Source organism: Hesperophylax consimilis, chromosome 9 (genome assembly GCF_061612785.1).
Source record: "Hesperophylax consimilis isolate HC1 chromosome 9, BYU_Hcon_1.0, whole genome shotgun sequence".
Lineage (NCBI taxonomy): Eukaryota > Metazoa > Arthropoda > Insecta > Trichoptera > Limnephilidae > Hesperophylax > Hesperophylax consimilis.
In genome coordinates, this window is record NC_142844.1 from 12,795,286 (window position 1) to 12,815,836 (window position 20,551).

At 32.2% G+C, this 20,551-nt stretch overlaps 1 protein-coding gene across 4 annotated transcripts in view; it reads left to right on the forward strand.

Moving 5' to 3' along the window:
- Positions 1 to 20,551, forward strand: part of VGlut (Vesicular glutamate transporter) — a 112,435-nt gene that overhangs the window by 2,505 nt on the left and 89,379 nt on the right. For 3 of the 4 annotated variants that reach the window (XM_089635622.1, XM_089635623.1, XM_089635624.1), the window contains 2 exons: positions 18,092 to 18,244; positions 19,629 to 19,735. In XM_089635622.1, the coding sequence (XP_089491748.1) occupies positions 19,677 to 19,735 (59 nt within the window). In that variant the 5' untranslated portion in view covers positions 18,092 to 18,244; positions 19,629 to 19,676. The remainder of the gene's footprint in view (positions 1 to 18,091; positions 18,245 to 19,628; positions 19,736 to 20,551) is intronic. The other variant, XM_089635625.1, reaches the window with a different exon arrangement.

Genomic DNA, 20,551 nt, shown 5'->3' on the forward strand with positions numbered 1-20,551 from the left:
CAAATATAATATATTCCTATTTCTTGGTTCAAGTCATGGTTTAAGTCTTAGGATGTTTTTTCTATTTGGAATTTTCCACATGATAAATACATAGAACTTTCGGTTCATTTTTAAACTACGTATATGGTTTATCATATATAACGAAAATCAAATATACTCGCAGACAAAACTCGACGACCAGATTTTTTGTTTGAAGATTTAGATAAGTTTTCGGGTTTTTTTATGTCAGGGAGATAGTCAAATAAATTAGCATTAGAAGGAAAAGAGGTTATATGAAGTTTTACTCTTTAAGTTACTAAAACAAAAAAAAACTTTTTAAATGAAATTCATGTTAAATATCAACAATACCTAACACTTTTTATTAATAATTTCTTTCCACTAGATAGATTGAAAAACAATTGATAATTCGCAAACAAAAATGTAAAAACGTGTGCTTTTAAATTCCTTTTTATTTAGGTATTTTTACTTGTAAATAAATATTATTTAATTAATTAAAAAACATTTTCTGGTTTTCAATATATTTTTAAATAATTCGCATAGTATTCATATTAATATCACAAAAATAATTTGTTCAATTTTTAATTTGCTATCGAAATAATACCAAAGAAAATGATTTCTTTTGACTTATTCCTATTTTAATTGCCCCATTTTATTTTCATTACCAAAAATAACTTAATTTTTGTACCTTTTACTTTAAGAATTTTTAAGCCGTGAGAAGTATGGCCTCTTTTCCGTTAGAGCGAAATTAGATTACTAAATTTGAAATGTCGCCCTTTTAAATTTGAAATTTCACGTTATTAAGAGAGTCTAATATGGTTATTATAACTTTGATTCCTATTTTTACAAAATGTCTAAGAATGTACGCTATTTTGAAGGGCTAATGTGAACTTCCGTTTTTTCATCGGTACCGAGTGGAATTAGTAATCTGATCTTAGAATTAAACGCCATATTTATTTAAATCACAAAAAGATAAGGAGGTAATGAACATAAATCCACAAATTGCCCGATAATGCTAATACCATAAATATATAAATTGGTTCACTGTAATGTGAAAATGTGTATGATCGTGTATATGTGAATGTGTGTGTGTGTGTGATTGTGTGTGTTTGTGTGTGTGTGTTTGTGTGCGTGTGTGTGTGTGTGTGTGTAAGGGTGGGTATGTGTGTGTGTGTATGTACATGTGTGTTTGTGTATTTGTGTGTAAGGTAAAAGCACCCATCATAATAAAGCTTAGGTACGTAGGCTCACAGCTTTCAGGTAGCAGGCTATATTAAACCAACGGCTTCAGTATTCCATTACGTTGCTACGCCGTAGCGGTGGGCGTTCCCGTAACACGTAGCGCCGCCTACGCTTTCCGCTTCAATTGTTTCCTAGCCCCCGGCCATACTGCCAGGGAAATCCGGGAAGAGTCAGCAAAATTAAATTATTCCGCCATTTTGTTTTAAATTTGGTTATTCAAAAAGTATTTTCAACTAAATTAAGAAATATTTTTTCGTAAAGAAAGACCGAACTGAAAACTGAGAAATAGTCATTTGCATCAATTACATAAAATAAAATAATTCAATTACGTAAAATAAAAATCATGACGTGGTCCACACTTGCAGGAAAAACGCCAAAAGAAAATAATGAGAGAAGTAAATCAAGCCAAAAAATATGTTATGGAGCAGTTTTATGAGATAAAGACTCAAGTAAATTTTATCACTGCTAAGGAAACCAAAAATTTATGAAACCAATGTAAAATCGATTCCACAACCATTCACAAATGTTAACATATAATTTAAACAAGACAATTAAAATATTATTATTATTTTTTTAATGATAAACTAATTTTTATAAGACAAGGTTTTATGCATAGCATAAAGGATAACAAATAATTATAAGCAATAATTAATCGCCTGAAATATCAATACAAATTGAAAACATCTGCCGAGTAAAAATAAATGCCGCCAACGGGAATTGAACTCGTGCCTTCTGATGTCCGGTCAGGTGCTCTGAAACCACTGAGCTATGTCGGCTTATTTCCAACCCGCCAAATGATTCAATATGTACTAGAACCTCAATCAACAATTACTGCTTATTATATTTTTTCCACCTGTGAACAACCAACTTTATTTTTGTAGGAAAGACTTTGTTAGTGCTAAATTTCTCACTAGATGGCGTCGAGACATATAATATCTTCATTTATTGGTGAAAAATTTTTGATTTTTCAAATATTATTATTTTTTATAGTGATAAACTAATGTTTATAAGTCAAGGTTTTATGCTCCTCGTCAATAATTTTTTATCATACATCTGAAGATAACATTCGGGTTTATTATATTATTTTATTATTACGTAATAACAAAATTAATCAAATATTCTAACCGTAGACTGTACAGAAAGCGTTTGTGTTAGATTTACATAAATTGAATATCGTTTGGGTATTTCATCGATCGGGTTGAAACAAAGGCTGTCCTCGGTCTGAAATTGAGGACGGAATTCAATCTGAACAAGCTGCCAGCTGATGATTTATATACGTCTAAATAATGGCTGTGATTTACAGTAGATCGGTTTTTGTAATTTTGCAAGAACTCAAAATTTATTTTGTTTTTGGAAGTATGGAGATATTTATTTTAGTTCTTAACACAGAGCTAAATTAATCAGTATGATTTAACGATAACAGTAAATTTTTTAGTCAGGTTCAATCAAGATTTTTTTAACATTTATTGGATAGCAAAAACCTCTGTCATAGGTTTATAACAGACATTGGGCTATGTTTGGTGATTTGGCAGGGGTACACGCGTTCATCTGATGAGGTGTTTTCAGGATGCGCTTGTCCTTCAGCTGCGTGGCGTGTCGGATCTGGTTGGTTTGCTTGTGAGACTGGTTTTGAGAGATCCTTTTACCTCTTCAACTAGTCTTTTTTGACCCTTGGCTTTTCGCCGCATGGATGATCATTCGACCGTCACTCCTGGACACACTAATCCCTAGATTCCTACACACCCCTTATACCTTTTCCGTCGCAAAACTTCCTTTCCTTGCTTTCTTTAAAAATACTGTTCACACAGCATCCCCAAAGATGACATAAACCTGGAGGGAAATTATTTTCCTCAGGGCCTCCCGTGTCCCCACACGCAAACTGCAAAAAAAACTTTATTCTATGCATCTATGCAAAAAAAAAATTTATTCTATGCATCAAAAACCTCCTCGTCATACATATACACATTAGTTTATTATCAAATACAATATTTTTTTCCCTCAATTTTAAATCAGTGTCGGAAATACAATAGCCATTTATTATCTGGAATTAAGTTATTAAAATATTTTATCCATAAATAATTTCTGAATCAATTAAATATTTCACTTATTCGTAAAATAGACATAAAACGTATGTCAAGAACTTTCCAGTTGTTCCCACCCGTTCAGCTCTTTTATGATGATTTTTTGAGAGGCAATTGTTGGTATCTTCCACTTGATCACACTTTAGCTCTTGAGAACAATGCCGGTAAGGGAAAGTTGCCATTTTATACTTTATAAGAAGTTAAGAAAATTTAGATGTACCAACGTCACGTTATTATTCGTTGTTATTATGGTTGGGGTAGGAACATTTGTGACATGCAATCATGTTATTTGATTGGGTTCTATGTTTAATGATATTAAATTCCTAAGAGTTGAAATATTTTCTCTATAAAACATAATATTTAAAAAACTGAGTTCGCAAAATTGGATACATTAGATATAAAACCATGTTTTAGTAACTTATTACAGTATCTGTATCTTAGGTAAATACAATGTTTTGACTTTCGTTTAGAATAAAGATAACTCATTTTCGACCATGGAGATAAAACATTTTTATTCTAAATCATCTACATATGAATTTAGAACGAAACAATAAGTTGTTAAAAATGTTTTTTGTTTAGTTTGATTAATGTCATTAATTAATCTCGATAATTTAACATTTTCATGAATGAACTAAATGCAGTTTTTAACACAATTAGTTTTAAACACAACTCATTTTCGACCTTGGAGATACAACATTTTAACCCTAAATCATCTACATATGAAATTAAAAGGAAATCATAAATGGTTAAAATGGTTTGGTTGTTTTTGTTTAGATTGATTAATGTCATTAATTAATCACGATAACTTAATATTTTCATAAATTTACTAAATTACTGTTTTTAAATAAAAAACCTTTGATTCTACGTTATAGTTCGTAATTTCTGACTATTTTTTAAATTGCGGGTTGTTTACAAAATTAAAAAAAAATCATTAAATTTTTATGGTTAAAATCCGAATTCTATTATTATTTCAACACGGGACAGTTTTTTCATAGTACTTGGATTGTAACATTATAATAAATGCCATATAATTAGATTTTTTAGAAGAAATCACCCTCTCAATTATCAATAGAAGATTATCAATGTTCCCTCATCTCAGTCAATGAAATTAATGATCTTGGCAATACGTTCAATTCATTCAACATCAACACAATAACAAAGCATTGAAAATGCTTGGCTTCACTCTCCGTAATGTCCGAGACTAAGTTGAATATAATTCTTCTTTCTGAATTTTAAAATCCATTCCGATTCCATTGAAGAAAAGTCAGCATAAATTTTTAAGATACATAAACCATAAACTCGTTTTATCAATTGAAACTATAAATTACAACCACTTGATCAAAGAATTAAACCTATTAAAACTCTCAGATAGAAGACTTTTTTTCCGACTTAATTTTTATATTTATAATTATTAATAGTATTATAGACAACCCTGATTTATAGAGTCTAATCGCCTTCAACATACCAAATAGAACTACTCGATAGGAAATTATTTTTAATTCTACAATAATATCAGACTGAGACATTTACCTACTCGACCGTGCTATGGGAGGTGGTCACATGATCACACAGCATAAAAAAATACCAGAAAGCTTGTATTAAAGTACTGAATTTAAATATTATATTTATTTAGTTCGGAATATACATATTATAGATTTGTAAAATATTTTGGTGGTCCAACAAAGTGTTCCCGTATTAGGATAGTCAAATTACATTAAAATGCTACATCATTTGTTGAACTTATCTAACATAATAAATAAAAACGAAAATTTTAAAAATAATAAAGTTATTAGTACTTCAAATTTAATACTTTAGCAAAAGTAGATGTTGCATCATTAAGGTAAATATATTAGAGATGAAACTGAAGTGGTAATTATATTCAAGGGTAGAATTAGCACGAGTTTAAGGGGAGATTAGTTGTAACGCTGGATTTTCCCGGTTTAAGTACTCGTAAACATTTGCGAGTACTCATATTTTGAGTAAAGTGAACATAGTTTTTACGAACAATATTTTTCCAAACAGTCCAAGAATATTAAAGTATAATAAAAATTACCTATAAACCACCTTAATGTGAAATTTCTACTACATATTATATTAAAAAAGTTATGGGAACAATTTTTGTTTTTTGAGTGATGTACTGTAGCGGTAGCTTCTAGAAGGTGTTGGAACCTTGATACATGTAACCCACATCGCATTAGAACCTACTAGTGAAACAACGAATGTACGGCGCATCTACCTCCTTGCTACTGCTGGCAAAATCGCGAACGCCTTTGTTATATATAAAGCCGCACCGTTGAGGTACCTATGTTAGTCAGTCAGTAATTAGCAGCTACAGAGTCTTACCTAGTACGAGCGCCCGCCGCTAGCTGAATCGGGCGGCCACTTCGGCTGGTCCCCCACGCCGCGTTCTGCTTTACGTCACTGTGCCGCTTCGGCTCTCTCTTACTTCACACTGGGGTACCAGGAAGACTCAACGTCTTTCCCAGTACTGAACACCATCTGCAAGTTCAGTCTCCACCAACACTTAATCTTTTCGACCACTCTACCACCGTTAATCTCCGCTTACATCTCGTGTCGATCTTCGACCTGGGGAATTCACCGCTGACTACATCAACCGACGAGGTGTCTATCTTCGGGCTGGGGATTTCACCGTCGACTACATCCACCAACTGCGTGAGCATCGGTCTGGAGTCATCTCGCAACTACATTGACTCAATAAACGCTGTGACCTCACAACCTCTTTCATTCGTCTCATAACCACATACCCAAAGTACCGGAATTTAGAATCTAGAATTCAGCTTTTACGTGAGGAGTTGGTAGTAAGGCAGTGCAAAGGCGAAGGCTGATGATCACAGGGAAATGTTTTAAACATCAAAGTCATCAGTTTATAAGCCCGTCGCAATGCAAAACTGTGTATTAAAAAATGGATTTAATGAGGGTTCGTGTATTTTAAGATTTTTGGTACTTATACATAACAAAACTACGTGGGTTTCGGAAATACAAAATTTGAAATGTTACGACAAATAATTAGTGAAAATTTTTCTTTGATTTTAAGGTAGTCGACAAAAATTAAATAAACAAATGAAAATATTGATTAAATTAATAATATTACAAAAATTTTCATTATTACACTTAGATGAATTTAATTAATTTCCTACAAATTCAGTCTTCGTTTATTCTTCAACTGGTTCAGCCCTTACAGTTTTGGTTTACAACGATAAAACGTCACAGTATATCAGTGTAAGCTTAAAGTCGTATTTTAGGCAAAGGGGAGATTGCAAATAAATCTCCGGGTAGAGTTGAGCGAGTATATATAAATTAATTTAGAGTTTCAGGTCCCTCAGTTATACTGTGTTTCTGGGAAGGAAAGGGGAGTACTTTTACAGAAGGTGAACCTATTTTTACTCCTGACAAAAAAAAAATTTGAAGGAATATACGAAAAGAATAGATGTGTTTATTTTTTTTCCTCTCATCGTAATATTTAACAACAAGTTTGATTATTTAAATAAAAAATGGTGTTTCATTAAAAAGTTCTGCCATATAATTATTATTAGAAATAGTCCCGAGGTCGGGGGTTAAAATTCCGGCGTTGCGCAGGTCAATTTCATTTGATTAATATGTGTTATTTCACGATTAAATCATTTCAAATTATAAAAGGTAGATTCGCGTAACGTTCCAGAGTAGAAGATACTCTCAGTATCGCCCTGGTGTAAGACGACCATTCAATATTGATATGTTGCTTAAAATGGCTTTAGCGGTGTTTGGTGACCAGATCTGAACAGCCTGGTACTTCCCCAACTTCTTATTCCCCTTTGCCATCTCCTTCTCGTTCCAACTACCTTCAAACTCATAAAATACCCCTATTGGTGGTACCATAGTCTCACTGTTTTCATATGTTTGGGAGCAGTACTCTTGTGCTGTGACTGATGTTTCTCTTCATTAACAATACCTACACAAACATATATTATCTCTTTAGAAGGGGCTACCATGCCAAGCGCCCTCGAGGTGATTTTAGAAGAAGCCAACCATTACTATTCAAGGCGAAACAGACATCACGCGCAAATTTAGCAAATCCTCTATTTATAATTAATCTTTTTTTTATTTCTTGAAAAAAAAAATATTAAAAATAAAACAAATTAAAAACTTCAAATGGTATGTAGCCGTTCAGACCCCTGGCGTAGTGGCCGTTTTATTTCTAAAATATGCTGTCAGAATGACGAAGAATGTTTGTGTATTTTAGACTCTCAATAAAATTAATGGGATATTTTTGAACCTATCCGATAACTAAACAAAAATTGTTTTAGAAATCTGATTAAACATACTTTCAAATTGTATCATAAAAAATAAGCATATCACATATTATTTTTGAAATATTCAAAATTTGAAAACAAAAATGAAAGTCTTACCTTACGTTTTTCGTATAAACACTGAACTTAACTGATAACGAAAAAATTACATTTTTTAGGCTGGCCGCATACATACGTTTTCCGTATTCGGAATTCCGTGAGACTAGCGCAAACTCTTCATTCGGAATGTATAAACGTCAGTACCAGTGTTGCCTGAAAAAATCTAACTAAGCTACTTCAAAAACATCAATTTTAAACATGTCCCGAAATTCTCTAGCCACTCCCCCCCCCATGATTTTTATTTTTCTGGGGACAAATTTTATTTTTTTGAAATTCTCTAGCCACCCCCCCCCCACGAAATTTTTATTTTCACGTAAAAACATCAATTTTAAACATGTCCCACCTAACAGCAAATTCGGCTACTTTACGCTACCTTATGTATGAGAAACGGCGATATTAGGTCAAGATCCGTTGGCAACACTGTATTACGAACGGAAATTTCCGTAAGTTTGCGTCGGCACAAACAAACTGTATGCAATAGCTGCGTTCCACATGGCGTCATTAGGTTTTTTCCATTCGTTTTCTCCGAACGCGCCGGCTCGCATTCGGAACGTGCGTAAGGAATTTGTTCCGTTCGGAACTAAAACGAACGTGTGCGGCAGTTAATGTATTTTCTACTGATTCCGTGCATTCGGATCTCCGAATACGGAAAACGAATTCGGAAATCGAATACGAAAAACGTATGTATGCGGCCAGCCTTAAGTGTATAAAGTATAACCCGAGGAGTTAAACAAAATTTTAAAACAAATTTTAATTTTTTCAAATTTACTTTAAGTTTCTTATCTTATAAGATAAATGAGTGTAAGATATCGAAAAGCAATTTATTTACTTTATTAAATAAAATACGGTTATAAAGCTGTCAAAAATATAAAAAAAAAGAATTAATTATAATCTATTTGAAAATTTCTAATTACGTTCCATTAAGTTGAGAGGGCTTATTTCAAATTAGCTTTCATTAGATAAATTCAATATACTTAAATCTTGTTCCGCCTAATGAACAGGAGTTTCATAAGCGGCTCGGCCACGTGGCTCCTAATGAAAAGCCTCTTTCATATTCGTTATGACTTGTGCTACCGACTGATAGACAGCTAATCTCTTATATCTCGCTTTGAATTCAAAAGTACTTCGGTACCATCCTTTCTAATCTACGTATACTTCAAGCAGTATTGGTACAAGTACATTTTCTACAGACCTTTCAGTGGTTACCGTTTATCTGTATTATAAGTTTATTCATTTCAATCTCAGTTCTAACGTTTAAAACCAAGAAAAGGTTTATTTATTTTATTTTATTTATTTAAGTAATTAATACATTACAAAATATGAACAGTAATATTCATAGTAAATTAATCACAATGTGTTTAATAAACTTATTTGGGGAAAGACAACATTGTACATTTAAAGGGAAATTATTTTACATGAGAATACGAATTTAAAAGGGAGTTCAATGAAGACTTTACATGGCTTTTAAAACAGACTTGAGACAGACTTAACATAGTTAATTGAAAAAACTTAAATTTGATTGTTGTAGATTGTTTATCGTCTCACTAACAGTTTAAATACTTATTTTAAGAGCTCCGGAGATCAATATCAATAATTGTCAATAGTTACGTCAATTTACGTCATTAACGCGGTTAACAATTGCTAACTGACCGTTTACTGAAGAAACTGAAGCGACGAACAATAATTGATAATTGATCGCGTGGAAGAAATTGACAAGTGCTATTGACGCAGAGGAATGAAGATTTCGCTGTGCGATTGATAATCGTTCATTCAATAATAATTCTATTGAGCCCTTTGGAATTCAGTTTAATCGCGGAACAAGATTTTGTGGTTTTACTTATAATTGCATTATATTGCGATTGTCCATAGTTATGGAAAGTAAAATTAAAAGGAAATTCAAATTCAAAATTTTCACTGTATTCGAATACTTAAAGTACCATCAATTTCCGAAGACGACGACAAAGCTCTAGAGCAAAAATACTGATGGATAGATTGACTAGATGGATAGATTGAATGCATAATTGTCAATTACGTAAAAATATTGGAAAATGATATTGATCATCTCGGACCCATTTACACGAGAGAACGGGCTTATAAATGTTAAGTTTTATCTAAATCACCACTTTAGGATTAAAAAATATGGTTTGCTTTAACTTTGTTTAACTACCACACGATAAGATGATTTAAACGCAGACATTTTGTTGTATGTAAAGCTAAAAATTATTTTTTAAATTAATAAATATTTTGGTTAAGAGTGTATGTCCCTTTATATACTTAAGCTACTCGTACTTGTTAAACAGCCGCAGGTATCGGTCGCTTTCACGAATACAAGTTATTAGCTCTTGGAAGTTCTGTAACCTGGCAACGGTCTGGGGTCCCCTCCCCCTTCACCACCTCACCCCTTCCGCACCTCCCGCCCTTCAACCCTCCCTGGGATATTAATTCCCCGAATGTGAAGTCAATTGAAACTAATGTAGTGTGCGGGGATGAATGCTTGTTGTGTCTAGGTATAGACCGACTGTCACCTGGAGATTTCGGTGTGGGGGTTGCTTCAGACCTGATGACTGTTTAATGGGTTGCAAGGGTCCGCTTTTATATAAGTGGTTCTGTGTATAGTAGCAATTCATAGGTAGATGTAAGGTGACATAAAAATTATAACTATATGTATATAAATTAATGTTTCTTTGATTGCCCCTATAGACTACTGGAACGATTTCGCTAAAAATGTCGATGTTTGTTCTTATTCGTGCCAGAAGTGTTAGTTTAAATCGAAAGTGGCCAATCCGGAGCCCGCTCGATGTCTATTTGTGGCCCGCAGAGCATGTGAACTTTTTTTTTTCAGTTTTTCCGGGAATACGGGAAATCCGGGAATACGTTAGTTTGTATTTCATGAAATAGGAAATTACCCTTCCAGAGTCATTATGTGGCGAAAATCCATTGCATGAAAGCTAAGTTGAAGAATACCTTTTACTAACTTTTTAGACAAGTACAAAAATTAATTTTTTTATACGTTATTATTTCTCCACCCTTAAAATGTCTGTATCTGCGTAAAACCAGCTCGGTTTAATTTTTTTTATTAGAAAAATCATCAATGTTGGTGTAGGACTTGTAGGACTCTGTTCCATTGGCACATGACTAGGAAAAGCTGTTCTGGTTCTGTTCTGTTCCGGTAATGATTTCTCAATCCGGCCGCTCACTTCCCATTACGGCCTAAGATGGCGAATCTATGTATTCATCATTTCTCGAGCATCCGAATTCGTTATAATATCCTTTTCAAATTGAAAGTTAAAATTTTCCCTATATCTTTTTATAATAATGACAGCGGCAATGGCAAAACTCGCGATGTTCGTGGTAAGGAAAATTGGCTAAGAATTTTTCACTCCATTATAAATATGGTATTCAGCAGCTTCGTAAGCAGCCTAATAGATAATTGAGTCATTCAAGATGTGCCATAAACCAGTAGAAGTATGAAACCGCACGCATCAAGTTTTTTTATTGTCTTTTCGCCTTAACTGCTTCATCAAGTCCATTTCATGTAGTATCATTTTCTTTTCACTAAATTGTTACTACATTTAAACTATTGTTACCTCGTGTACTATTATCCTCCTTAGGGTAGAGAGTAGGTAGTACCCAAAGTTACTATTCTCCTTATATTAGCTTAAATACTTGACAAATAATTTTAGTATTTTACGTATTCCTGCGCAAATACATAAGTAACCATTAATAATTGACTGAATAATTGAGATTTCTATAGTTTAAAAGCCCATAAGACAGAAAAATGCATGGGGTCTTCGGAAGACCCACTTGGTTACAGACGTTTTGTTTGGCATCTTGGTCTATCAAGAGTTCAGACTCTCGATGCGGTGTTTTTAATTATGACGGCAGAATAAAATTTTATCTAAAATATGCTAATACCTCAGCAGTACTCTGCACAGGTATTGCTGGTGGAAGTATTCACAAAACATTATTACTTATTACACTCTACTATTAGGAACGTATCATCTATGTCAGCCATAACATCTGCAAACTGTATGTTCAAGTGGAAAAATAAATAAATTAATAAAATAAATAGATGTCGCCAACATTGTTCACGTATACTACTACAAACTTGTTTGGCCATCATAAAACGCATAACTTTCCAAAACACCCAAATAACCTAAACACACCAAACGCATATCTTTCTTAGCTCTGCCGCTTTAATAGTCCGTTCAGTTTGGTCATAGTTCGTCGACATTTGGTAGGCTTCCACGCCATATCTCCCATTTTTATTTTATTTTCTACGAGTGCACAAGAATCCTATATGTATTTTTCTACTACACTCCTACTATTTATGTTGTTCTGAGTGGTGACCGGATAAATCATCACAATGATAATTCATCACATCTTTAAAAAGTTATATAAAGTCATGGAAAATGATGAAACAAAAAAAATATTCACTGGGTTAAGTATGTTAGGTTAGGTTAAAAAAAATAAATTTCATCGTATAATGACTTTATATCACTTTTTAAAAGTGTGATGAATTGTCACCGTGTTGAGTTATCATGGAACCGTCCTGAGTATATTTGGCCTTGTGTAGATATTCGCATGTGAAAAAGATTATTCCACACCAGTGAACTGCACCGATGGAACATGAACCAACAAGAATGTTAGATTGATCCTCAAAGTCTACTTTGACTTTGAGGATCAATCTAATCGGTCGCATAATGAGAAAAACACATATTACCTGAACATGTAATCTCACTGTTTATGTTTAGATCAATTCCATACGACTGCACTACGGGAAGAATAGCAATTATAATAGCAATATGTCTTTAATTTGCTTTCATTGAATAGAGACAAGTCTTTGGATCTCCGATACTTCTAGAGTGACAGGTACAAAATGATGACAAATCATTTATGTAGTTTTTCACTGGCTTCAATAAATCTTACGCTATTTTTTGTATTTCATTTCGAACTAACTATTTACTGACATATGTATATCCTTTCTTCTGAATTTGTAATAACTTTTTTTTTAAAGAAATACAAACATTTGTGGGTTACGAAAAACCTGAAAATATATGATAATCTTCTCTAATTTTAATATTAAACCTTACACATCATTCCCACTTCTGGAGTATATATTTAAGATATTTTTTTTTAATATACTTTGAAATTAATACAGTTTCTCAGGAATAAAAATAATTTTTTCATTGTGGTTCTTTTTACAAAGGAGGAAAGAATGGATTTAAAGTGGATTCAAAAGCGTTTGAACTGCATTATTTACCATGAGCCATTTTATATTACAGTGTTCACAGTCAAATCGCTCCCAACGGAAGAAGGGTGAACAAGATATGCAAAAAAAAACACAGTTCACCTTTTGCTCTCAAATATTATAGTGGAAGATGATATTTAACTTACCAACGTGGATACGTAGCTACTTATAATCTAGTCTCCTTCAACGGAAGCAATCTTCCGAACAGGCCTTCCATTGTTATGCTTGGTGTAACTATAAGTGACCAGCTCAGGTACGGGGGCTCCATCGAAGCCATAGTAAAGTTGGCCTCTCAGAAGCTGGGCGTACTGTACAGGGCCCGCAGATACTTTAATAGTACCCAACTGCTGACCCTGTACAAATCGCAAGTGCGCCCTACTGTCGAATTTGGCAGCCATCTCTGGTCCGGAGCCCCAAAATACCTGAAAAAAACCCTTGACTCTGTGCAGAAACGGGCGGTCCGTTTGATAGATTCGCCAATCTTAACGAACGGACTGAAATCTTTAGAGCACAAGCGTCAGGTAGGGATACTGTCCTTGTTCTATCGGTATTACAATGGAAGATGCTCTGAGGAACTAGCGTCATTGATCCCTTCGGCAACGGTGCGTAGTCGGGATACACGCCAAACGTATAATATAAAAAAAACTTGTAATAAATATAGACTGCCAACTACCTACTGGCCACTGCTGAACAAGGTATTCAATTTTCGGAATATCGACAAATGATAGCTACGAAAATAAATTACCACTGTCAAATACCGAATAATATCTATTAACTCCTACTTCTGATATTTTGCATACATTTTGATGGCATGAGTTGTGTGCCTTGGTATTATCTCATATATTTTAATGTATTTTGTGCGAAATATGTTTTTTATTTTACGTTAATTAATAGAAACTGACAAAAATAGGTAACCCACATACGATCTTACTGCCATGTTTTGCTCATATATAAACAAATATCAAAGGGGCTATTAAGCTATTATTGTCTTCGATGGTTCTGAAAGGTAATAGAATACTTTCAATATGTAAAAATTTATTGTGTATTAATATTAACATTACATTTAAATATTTTGAAATACTCAATAATAATTTCAGAACATCAACATTGACGATAATTTTTAACTTCAACATATTACTTATATATTTCATGGTGTAAGTACTCATTTTACGTAATTAATGGCATTTTATTTGCTAGAATTTAACTAATGTATATTACATTTCACCAACTAACCTGTCAATGTTTTTGGCGTCCTGGACACAGAATCTGCTTTTTGGGAGAATTTTACATATTTTAATAAATTTAGAAAACCCAAAACACCGCCACCAAATACTTCACAAATTGAATTTGCTGCCATTGAAAGCAATATCAAAGTCAATGTGTTACAGTAGCGCCTCTAGCGGCCAGCGCAGTTGATATTACCAATATTTGACTGGAGTTTCTTCGCTACTACTTGTTCACATCATTTAATTTAGTTATCTTCGTATCAATTCATCCACCAATAATATCGTAACTATAATCAGTTAAATTAACATTGTGCATACTACAATAAACCACTACTATTAAACTTCGTTGGGTCGTTTCAATTTAATTTAAACTATACACACACCTTTGATCTTAATGATATATGTATTTCGCAAGTATAGGAATGTACAATTCTATCCTCATATACCCATAAACATAAATGGTAATATTCCTATACCTACGAGTACTTTAGTAATTTAGGAAGTGGGCATCTTCTTTAAATAGTATAAAAAAAAGTCGCTATCCGAGTCTGTTTGTTTGTACACTTAGTTCTTCTAAACTACGGTACGGATTTCGATAGGGTTTTCATTACCATTTAGAAAAAAATTCCGAAAGCATGCATAATATATTTATAGAAAGTAGAGAAAAGTTGATGTTTTATAATCATGACATAAAATATATATTTTCGGGTACTACATTGCTAACGCTGGCTTAACCTCATCAGATGTATCAAAATAATGTACTACGGAATTGTATATCTTAAAAAGCCCCACAAAAAAGTTGACAATTATTTACGTTTATCTCCTAAGGATAATCCCCAGGAACGCCGGGTACACGTCAGCTAGTCTTAAATATTTTTAAAAAATCCTGGAGATGATACTTTTCGATAAATATTTTGTTTTATTTATATTTTTGCATTGGAAAAATCCAGATATCTTTTGAATTAGTTAAAATCTTTGCAAAAATGTTTTCAATAAGCATTGAATTATTTAAATTTTTTTATTTAATATTTGAAAAAAATATATTTTTACATAGATAAGTATACAGGATATAAACAAGATATAAAACAATAGAAATTAAAGTAGCCTTTCCTCACCATAAAGAGACAATGCTCTTGTGTTTGGTGAGGGAATTCTAGTTCAATTATGTACATGTTAGTATTAAGGTAAATAAATTATTAAGAAACAACACAAGATTTAAACAATATTACTTCTAGGTGTAAGTAGTGAACGTATTTTGGACTTATAATAGTTTAAGGTAATTTTTTAATTTAAGGTGAAATTCCTGAATATTTTCGATATTTTTTAAATTTAATGGAAGGTTATTAAAATAAATTATGCCTAGATAAAGATAGGTATTTTGAATGAGCTTAGTGTTAAATTTTGGGATTTTAATAGTTTTCTGGTATCTTGCTGATGTATTGAATTGCAAGTTATGAGTATTTCACTGTATTTCTTTGTAAATTTGAAGTATTGAATATTTTTGATACATTTTGTCTACTGTAGGTACTTTAAAAATTGTAAAAAGAATTTCGGTAGAAAATTTTGACGGTTTTTTTCAAGATTACTTTGATTACCAATCTTTGAACTACTTTAAGTGGATTCAAAATTTTATTATATGTTCCTCCCCAACCAATAATACCATATTGTAATATAGATTGAACAATCGCATAGTACACTCTTTTTAGGTTTTCTAGTCTAAGAATATTTCTAAGTCTTATAAATATATAAATACATTTCCTAATCCTTTTGACGAATTCACAAATGTGTGTTTTCCATTTAAAATATTGATCTATATATACACCAAGATATTTATAAATTGTTTTGATTAATCGTATAAAAATCGTATAATAAATCGTATATAATCGTATAATCGATATTGATTATTATAATTAGATTTATTATTATTATTTATGTGTCTTCTTGATTCTAACAGAGCTCTAAAGAAAATTGCATTCCGAGATTAAAAAGAAACTATTTATTTATCACCTTAACAAAATAATAGGTAAGAAAATGTTCGAGAAATGAGGAAATTATATGTTTTTTTTGATACTCAATAAATCTACCAACAAATATGAAATTTATGTGTTTTGTTTTTACTCCCCTTTTAATAAAGATCATGGTAATATTTAGTAAAGCATTATAACTTTGTGAGATAATTAAATAAAAATTTCTCTCACGAACCCCGAATAATAATTTTCTGTGGGCTCTCGATATGAAGTTTGGTTGAATTTATCGCTGTATGAAAATTTAATTTCACGGACCAGGCTTTCACAAATGGAGGCTTTCCGTCACAGTTCACCCCACTGATTCACAGGGTGAGTCAAATATCCAACTTAATTAGCATTCATTTTTGAAAGCTTCGGGAAAATTTCGTTTTATTGGAATGGCGTCATGTAAAATTCTTTAAGACAAACATGTTATTAAATAATATAAACTCTTTGCCATTGAGAGACATTCTGCCAACTGCCAACGAAATATTTAGAATTCTACTTTGCACAATAGAAAAAAATTATAAGTTAATCCACATCTAATGATTTTAAACAAACTCGTTACGAAATAAATAAGTTTTTTTTCTGCAAAATAAATTTGTGAAGTTAATTTTGTATAGTTAGCAAATAAAGGAATTAAAACAAAACAATGATCAATTTTGGTTAAAAATTATAAAATTCATTGTTACGCGGTAGTTTCTATGAAAATACTTTTAATATTACTATACTATAATACTATACTTATCAAACAACTTATCAAAATGTTAATACTTATCCTTATTTGACTGTCCTAAAACGGGAACCTTCCTAGTTGGGCAGTCAAAACATTTCGTAAATAATGTATATAAATGAATAATCTTTTACTAAATAAAAAATAAATAAATAGCGTTTAATCATGTAGACGTATAGAATCGAAACCGTCAAATTGATCATAAAGTGTTGACATACTTATTGTTTCAATAAATATTGTTTTAATTAATTCATTTCAGATGAATTTTTAGGAACAATGATACTTATTGATTTAAGACATGCGGTATGCTACTTAAAAGGCAAGAATCGAAAGCAATCCATTTTTTATCCGTGTTCCCATAGAGTGAAGAATAACACGAGAAGTGCCTAGTGTGCGTATTTCGTGATTCAATATAAGCAAAATTTGGGCCTATATTTCCATACAAAACTGGGTTTAACCGTGATAACGAAATTCAAATGGTCAGGTCTTAAGTCAGTGGCATATTTTTTTCCATTCAAATTTATATGGAATGCACTTCTTGTTTTCTTTTTTATTGTATGTGTGTAGGTACCACACATAATTCCCAAACGTCAAGAGATACAATGACATCTCCAATAGGGGTACGGGGGTAGTGAAGGAGGTAATTAATTGGGAAAGATGGAAAAGTAATTGTACCAGGCTATTCAGATCTGGTCACTAAACACAGCCAAAACTAATTCAAGCAAAATTTCGATTCTGAATTTTGGTATTTCATAAGGGTGATACTGAAAGCATATACCACTCTCGAACGTGATGAAAAGAAACTTTATATTATTGTCTTGGAATTTATTGTGAAATAATACAAATTTAAAAAGTCATATTATACGGTTTTTGGCAATGTTTAACGTTGCCTTTCAGTATTTTGGTGCTTTAAAATATTTGGCGCTGGTTACCGCGACCGCCTCTATATAAAACCCGGCACGACGACGTCAATGTATTCAGATCACATAGAGCATAAAGCCCGGGCGCACATTCAAATGGTTTTCAGTGATTTCAGAATCTCTGAAACAGTCGAAAGAGCTAGCCCCGCCCGCCCGGCCACAGCGCACCCCCATTGGTCGATATAACTGGAACAGTAGTCTATTCTGTAACGTCATCTACGTATTACAGCGCCGGCGGACCAATGGGAAGGCGGCTGGGACGCGCGGCGTCGGCGTAGAGAGGCTCCGGTGCGGTGAGGAGGGGGGAAGGGAGCGGGTCTACGGCAGAAAGGCTCTACGGCAGACGAGCGAGCCGCCACCGAGAGTACCCTGCAACGTTACTGTAAGTTCTATTTTAACGTTTTCTTACACTTTTCTCACATTTTCACTTAACAAAACCAACAAAATATGAATTCTAAAAACCTTTCACACTACATTTCTTAAAATTTATACAATTTTCATGGACTTTTCATTGATATTTCGTTAAACAAATTCGTGGCCCATATTCTAAGATGTACTTGTGAGCTCATAGGTACCAAATTTGGTTGTGTGTATATGTAAAATTATACCTAACTTAATACATATATAACGATACGAAGCCATTTTGTTTAAAGTATTGATTTTCCAAGTAATATGACCATTGCCTATTGTTTATAATATATTAACCTTCACTATTCGTATGTGTGCCTACAGCAAATATTTAAAACTAAAATAAATTTGTAAATAATTAATTATACTTTTACAAATAAAATTTGATTAAATAATAGCGTATTTACCTTTCATATATCTAAATTATTACAAAATTCTTTATTTGTAAACATAAAATATATTAAATTAAAAAAATGTTATTAGTTTTTTTTCTGGTATCAGTTTTATAAATACAGGCGAAGAAATAATATTTTTTAAACGTAAAAATATGCCCTACTTTGTGGTTGAAAATGAAAACTTTAAAACTCGAGAACGTGATCAGATTCATAAAATATTTTAACCTTGTTCTAAAATAAATTTCTCAGATTCAAAAAATGTGGTTCCGTTCATATATAAAGCGTAGTGAATTGCGCAAAAAAAAAAAAAAATAAGTAACGACATTCAATAAGGTCAAAAGTTATGTTTTATTTTTATTTTTAAAAATGGTGTTTCAATTATTGTTAAGTTTTCCAAATGTGCTTCGAATTTTAACAGGGAAATACTTTGGCGTTTAATACGAAAATTGAATGAAATTTTCTATTTATTTTATTTATACAATTATTAATGCCCGTTATAGGCGCTTTTACACAGGAATAGACAGTAAAAGTGTATAGAATTAAGCATAGTGATAAATTGAAGATTTCCATTGACTCGTCATAATTATTTGCCTTTATGAGTATTCTGGGTAGTGAGGAATACGTATTTTATATAGTTAGTCCCAGAATTTCCATACTGAAATAAATCCCGACTTCTAATATTAAATTATGGATTTCAAAAGCTTATCAATGTAAGTGATAAGCTTTTGAAAGGCAAATGATGCAAATACCAAGGCTGTGATAATCCTGCTGTCTCACAATTTAAGCATATTCGTTGACATTATTTAAAAGAGTTTTGTAGTTCAACAAAAAATTTGTAATACCAGTTTCAAAACTTTTAAAGCGTATTAAGTCATGTTGTATTATTTCAATATCGTTTAATATCCACTGTCAAGTATAGTGCATTATATTTTATGAATTTAAAAATTGTATTTGTCGTTGTAGATGGCGTTATTAGTGCGATGAACCGTAAGTGAGATCAGTGCTTGAAGGATGCCGGGGCTGGGCGCGCTCGGGGCCTTTAAGGACAAGGCGACTGGGGTCTTTCGTCGGTAAGTCCTTTCTTTTTTTAAATTTATTTTTATTTATAGTAGATCAATTTCAATTTCATTTTCATAGCCAGGTAATAACGAATGGCTAATCACGTCATTACAAAGCAATTAAGACAAATATACTACCATTAAGGCCCCATAGTAAGCGTTCAAAAATAGTTTGAAAATAAGATATTTTAATACGAATGTTAGAGGGAGCGCGCTAATATATAAAAAAAACAATAATATTTAAGCGAAAATTGTGAAAATATTTAATAAAACACGACTCGTTTGAAATACAGCAAAAATCTCTCGAAAAATTCTTTAGATGCATTCAAAGATACACTGTGAATTTTTTCATGCCTATATATTGAATAACAGAACTCACTTTGAGATTTTTTTCTATGGAGGGAATTTCATATAGTTAAGTTTCGTCATAACAAATGTATAAATATTATCTTCAAAAATTACTTTTTTTTTATTTGGAACTTAAAAAATTAAAGAGATGCACATTTGATTTTTCCGAATTCATAAACATCATACAAATAAAAATAGGGTAGGGATAAATAAAATCTTAAAAACAAGTCTCAATGTGGCAAAAGTGGTCCTGAACTAAGCATCTATTACAATAATACAAACTAAAATACTCGCAGAACTTCTTAATGATATCATAAAAAGTTCAACAAATTAAACACAAAAACAATACATTATGTCCTATTTCTAGAAGTTCTAAGCATCGTCTAAGTATAATAAATATATTCATGAAACAAATTAGTCTTGTATGGTATGTTATATGAGTATCCCAAAACCCCAATTAGGTAATTGCAAACTGAACAT